General features: G+C 45.0%; 1 protein-coding gene across 1 annotated transcript in view; it reads left to right on the forward strand.

Annotated features, from left to right (window-relative positions):
• ME3 (malic enzyme 3) overlaps window positions 1-6,000 on the forward strand; it is a 126,467-nt gene that overhangs the window by 114,651 nt on the left and 5,816 nt on the right. The window contains exons 10-11 of the mRNA XM_018553248.1: window positions 1,836-1,949; window positions 5,084-5,189. Coding sequence (XP_018408750.1) covers window positions 1,836-1,949; window positions 5,084-5,189 — 220 coding nt within the window. The remainder of the gene's footprint in view (window positions 1-1,835; window positions 1,950-5,083; window positions 5,190-6,000) is intronic.

The following is a 6,000-nucleotide window of genomic DNA, read 5'->3' on the forward strand; positions in this document are numbered from 1 at the left end:
TACATGCAGGGCAGAGCCAAAGGAACTGACGCGTTTTGGGGAAATCCCCCCTATTCCTCAGAGCTAACATGCAGGTACCCCCAGTCTCAATTTATACACTAAGTGGCAAGCAATCAGAGAGAAGAACTGGAAAAATAACCTTCCTGGATCTCATCTTTTTTCCAGTTATTTTCTCTGATTGTTGGCCTCCATTCATCCAGTTATTGAGATGATTTCTGGGCGCTGCTACTTTTTGTCCCTCTATGTTGTTTGCATTTGATTGGTCCCCATTAGCTCCTATCGTGATTGGCTCCTGGTAGGATCACATGTTTGCCACTTAGTGTATAAATTCTGACTGATGGTGCCTGCATGTTCGCTCTCCTCAAGGAAGGGGGGGGCGGTGATTCCCCCCAAAGAGGTAGTTCCTTTGGCTCTGCCCTACATGTATGGTTTATTATACTGCTTGTCTCCATCATGTACATGTGAGCAGTTTTTCATTTTGTACACTTTGAATAAACGTTATCACATGAGGAAAGGGTACTTTTCTTTCTGCATAGAGTAGGAAAAGGTTAGTCAAGAGGAAAATTTCTGTTTTTGCAAGAGGAAAATAAAAGCTTTTGTTTTATTCGAAAACCCTCTGTGCGAGTGCTCTGTGAGCTCCCCAACATCACACATCATGCTGCTTATCTACTTTTAAATTAATTCTAATTACTATTGTAGCGATAACTCCCCGCAGGGAGCCGCTGTGTGCCCGGTCCACATCTAGTCAGTCTAGGGGTTGATTTCCAGCTGCGCCCATTAGCACTATCCGCCCTCTTCTGATGCACCTCAATTGAAGTCCACTTCAGTGTTAGAATGCTAAGTAAACAGTTTATTGAACATCTTCTTTGGGAGAGAGGGTATAGGGGTTCTAGGTGTCTAGGGATAACCATCAGAAGCTCCAGACTCACTGGACCTTGTAAATGTAGCAATGCAGATCCGCCCGACCACATCAGATAACCACTGATGTACCAGACAGTCCAGATGGATGCAGATCCTCAATCCAGGCAAGATACCGACCATGATCTGAAGCCCACATAGTTCCAGGGTGCTTCAAGAGCCTGCACTGGTCCTGGTTCTTTTCCTCTTTCCATCTCTCAGGCCTCCTGCATGTTGGAAGCCTCAGGAAAACCTCTTCCCTCACTTCAGGCTATGCCCACCCCCAGGCCTCGGCCTAGCCTAGCCTAGGGGGCAGACTGAAGAGGACCCAGCCCTAATCCATGGCTTTTCACGGGGAGAGAGAGAGAGCACATGGAGGCTCCCATCCATATATGTACACTATCCCAGCAGGCACCACTGACTGTAAAAAGCCCAGTGATTGGCTGCTGTACTGTACATATATTACAGTGCCTCCTATTGGCTGTCCCACAATATATTACAGGGCCTCCTATTGGCTGTCCCACAACTCTCCGCCCAGGGGGGTACAGGCGATGTTAGACACCTGGGATTAACCATGTTATCGCCACTACAAATCCAGCCAGGCTGTCTACAGCCCTGGCTATCACTAAATGCATAGTAGTCACATCACAAAAGGTGATGGGCGCTATACTATTTATTATTATTTTACCAACATGGTATTGTTACATTATGATATTTATTTCAGATATACTATTATGTTTATGAAACTACAGTTATTGTTTAATGCCGATTAAAAAAATAAACATGTGTCCTTTTAACCAGATGTAAACCAGAAACAATTGTCTCAATACAAGTGGGGACATCCTTGTTTCTGCGAACCAGTTTCTGTATCCTCAGCCACATTGTATTCCTTTTATTTCTGATCAGTATGTACTTATCAATGGTTTTTTCTCCCCCAGGCGGCCATGGGAATTGCTCTCCTCATTATCATGGCGATGGAGAAAGAGGGAACCCCTAGAGAAGAGGCCATCAAGAGGATCTGGATGGTGGATTCAAAGGGACTAATAGTGAAGGTAAAAGCTGCGTCATTACACAGAACTGGCATCCGAAATTCTTGTCTTGTGCGCCTCTTCCTTAAACAGAAACATTATCAGGGTTATTCACAGAAGGGTGAAGGGTTTGGAGAGGGCAGGAGAAGAACAATCTAGGACAACATAGCTGATGCGGAAAAATCCTCCAATTCAGCTCACTTTCCAGTTCAGCTATGTTGTCCTAGATTGTTCACTTCTCCTGCCTCCTCCAAACTCTTCACCCTTCTGTGAATAACCCTGTAAGAAGCAAAAATCAATACATTTGATATTAAACTACCTTTACAAAAACCCTGTGGCTAGTTTGCATTCCCAAAAAATGTTTTAAAGGCATATAAGGCTTCTATTTGGCAAACTGTTTTAATAAAATCCTTACGGTGTGTTTTATTATAGGTTGTCAATTTTTTAATACTGTAATTGTATGTGACATTTTACAGTATTACAAATGTCACAAATCCTGACATATTGCAGTGGCATCTTCAGGGCCATCTGCAGGCTAAAGGCTCTTCTCAGTGAAGTATCCAATCTTCATGTAATTACTTTCTTCTAGCTGACATAATGATAACATGATGATCCGGGCGTCGTGCAGGTAGTTGTTTTCTACATTTAGCCTTGCTTTGGGCAAGCAGAGCTAAATGTACAGCGGGGAAGCCGCTCGTTCATTTACAAACTATTTCGGCAAATTCGGCAAGATCACTTGTAATAAGACTGCAGCCGGAATACATAACCTCACGTTATAACATCAGCATTGTAATATGAGTACATAACCTCATGTTATAACCTCAGCATTGTAATAGGAATACATAACCTCACCTTATAACATCAGCATTGTAATAGGAATACATAACCTCATGTTATAACCTCAGCATTGTAATAGGAATACATAACCTCATGTTGTAACATCAGCATTGTAATAGGAATACATAACCTCACCTTATACCATCAGCATTGTAATAGGAATACATAACCTCATGTTATAACCTCAGCATTGTAATAGGAATACATAACCTCATGTTGTAACATCAGCATTGTAATAGGAATACATAACCTCATGTTATAACCTCAGCATTGTAATAGGAATACATAACCTCATGTTGTAACATCAGCATTGTAATAGGAATACATAGTATAGTTGTCTCTGATAATACAATCAAAGCTTACATGAAAAAATCCCTTTTATGTAGGGAGCGCTGACTTCCGTCTGCCCATCACTTCCAACAACTTCCTGGATTCCCAGTGTGCTTTGCGTCTCATTTCCTGCTGCTTGATGTGATGCAATCTCCATTTCTCAAGACTGCATATCCCATCATGCATTGATTCCATTTCATTGCTACATTGTTGAGGTGTTGAGTTGTAGTTCAGAGAGCAGGCTCTGTGGTGCAAATTTACAGGGCTACTAGTATCGGCGCCGATGCCAAGTATATGGTCAAGTACTCGTACTCACCCCAATGCTCTGATGCCTAGCCCAAAACTTGAGCTTCCGATATCAGGAAGCCAGGCAGCACGTCATTACATGCTGCCCGGCTTCCTGATTGGCCGGGAAACCGCCTCCATGCTCCCTCGTCACTTGTGGCGAGGGAGCATGGAGGCGGCTTCCCGGCCAATCAGGAAGCCGGGCAGTTTGTAACGACTCGCTACCCTGGCTTTCTGATTGGCCAGAAAGCAGTCTTCATGCTCCCTCGTCACCTTCTGTCGATCAGGAAGCGTCCGGCTTCGTGATTTGCCAGAATGCCGACTCCATGCTTTCTTGTCACCTGGTGAAGAGGAAGCATGGAGACGGCTTCGCTGCTGATTGGGAAGCTGGGTGACGAGTCTTTACATATTGCCTGGCTTTCCCGCTAATCAGGAAGCCAGATGGCGAGACATTACACGCCGCCTGGCTTCCTTAATGGGACTTACGGTATAAGCGAGTACTGAAAAAAATAATATTGGTACTAGATACCGAAAACCTGGTATCAGTGCATCCCTAGTGGCTACACTAATTTCTCTACTGTATCTATGGAGGGAGCCTTGGTTATCACACAGGCTGGACTTTGTTCGGCCTTAATTCCCATTACATAGGTAGCGATGGGATAAATAGCTTACAGAAGGAAGATAACATAGTTTGAGATTTCAGTCCCTTCCCATTCCTCAATATCTACACTCACTTCTCCGCTGTATCCATGGAGGAAGCCATGGTTGTCACACAGGCCGACTTTAAATATGTCCACCTTTGTTCATCTCTACTGTATGGTTGAATGATGGGATTAGTAGAATGTCCATAACAGCTGGAGGACCAAAGTTTGGCTACCCCTGTTCTAGAAATTCCACCATTATAGAACCGTCCCCGTCCCCCCCCATCCTTCAGATAGTCTATAGTGCTAATGTATTGTCCAGTCACAGGCTGGGATCAGTCTTACATTGGGCTGTATTGCTCACCTGCAGTTTAGCCTACACCAGGGGCGCCCACTATTTTTCGTCTGGAGATCTACTTTTCAAGCTCATTGAGATCTGCCAACGAAAAAACACCTGCATTCAGGGGTGGGAGGAGGCGTGGCGGTGCATTGGAGTCAATGGCACCGCAGCCAGGCTCCGCAGGCAGGCCACTCGCCCACAGTGCGATCGCCTGCATTAGTGCCTGAATGCCCGAGCGTCTCTCTCTCTCTCTCCTTACCGCTCTGCATTAGTTCTGTGACAGCGGCTCCGTCCTCCGCCCTCCCCCGCCACCGGTTCCTTCACTTCTTCTCGGATCCCCGCTGGGGAGAGCAGCGGGGATCCAGAGAAGCGGCGGGAGGAGAGGACATGGCGATCTACCAGTGATCGCTACGCGATCGACTGGTAGATCGCGATCGACCTTGTGGGCACCCCTGCCCTAGACAGAGGTCTTGAGTAGTGCACGAGCTGTGTATGATGTCTGGTAGGAGTACCCAGAGCAGAGCATTGGCTAAACAGCATTACAAATCATGTGGCAGGTAAACAAAAATGTTGCATGCATGCATTTTAATGCTGAATATCACTATTCACTGAGAGCTTTGTGGTAACATAGATAAGTACACTGTATTTTCATCCTCTGAAGCTATGTGTGTGATCAATGTTATTACATTCCATTTATAAAACCATGAAATTCTGTTTTCTTAAAGGGACGAGGGAACCTGAATCATGAAAAGGAAATGTTTGCTCAAGACCACCCTCCTGTGAAAACTCTGGAAGAGGCTGTAGAGATACTGAAGCCCTCAGCAATTATAGGTCAGAAACCGCTTAAATAATAATAGTTTCTATCGGTAAAAAATAAATCAAGGCAACTGGATTTGGTGTATTTCTTTTTCTTGAAGACGTTTCACTGGTCATCCGACCAGCTTTCTCAATTCAGAATAGAATCCATTCAGGGCCGGTGCAAGGATTTTTGCATCTTACTATCTTTTACTTTTTATCATTTTAGTTACTATTTTTTACTTATTTTTTCATAAATGTTTATTCATTTTTTATCAAATTTTTATTTTATTTTATTTTTTTCACTTAACTTTATTGCTATTACACAGGAGCTAGCTAACAAGCCCCTGTGTGATAGCATTTGGAGGTGGCAGGTTCTCTTTATTGAACCTGTCACCTCCAATACAGGAGTTCTGCAAAATGCGAGTGCAGCTCTCCTCTCAGGCTGGGTTCACACCTAGGCGGATTGAATAACGCGCGTTTCCGAGGGATACTTGGCTGTATCCCAATGGAACCGCCCGACCAAAACGCCCCAAAGAAGTACATGTACTTCTTTGGGCGTAGGGCGGTTTCCCGCACGTTCGTACTTGCGGAAAACCGCCCAGATGGGAACCATGCACATTGAAAATAATGGCATTTCCCTGTTTGAGCGTTTTTACGCGAGTACGAAAGCGCGGAAAAATGCCTAGGTGTGAACCCAGCCTCACTGTCTACTCGACCCGGCGTGCAAGGTAGGGGGGGGCGGGAACATACCTGCCGATCCTCTGCTCAGAGAGGCAGCTCTGATCACACCTGTCAGCGCTCCCTCTCTCTCCTCCTGGCCACTCTGAAGCTGCAGCGGCCGGGA

Source organism: Nanorana parkeri, unplaced genomic scaffold, assembly GCF_000935625.1.
Source record: "Nanorana parkeri isolate BGI_ZX_2015 unplaced genomic scaffold, ASM93562v1 scaffold114, whole genome shotgun sequence".
NCBI lineage: Eukaryota > Metazoa > Chordata > Amphibia > Anura > Dicroglossidae > Nanorana > Nanorana parkeri.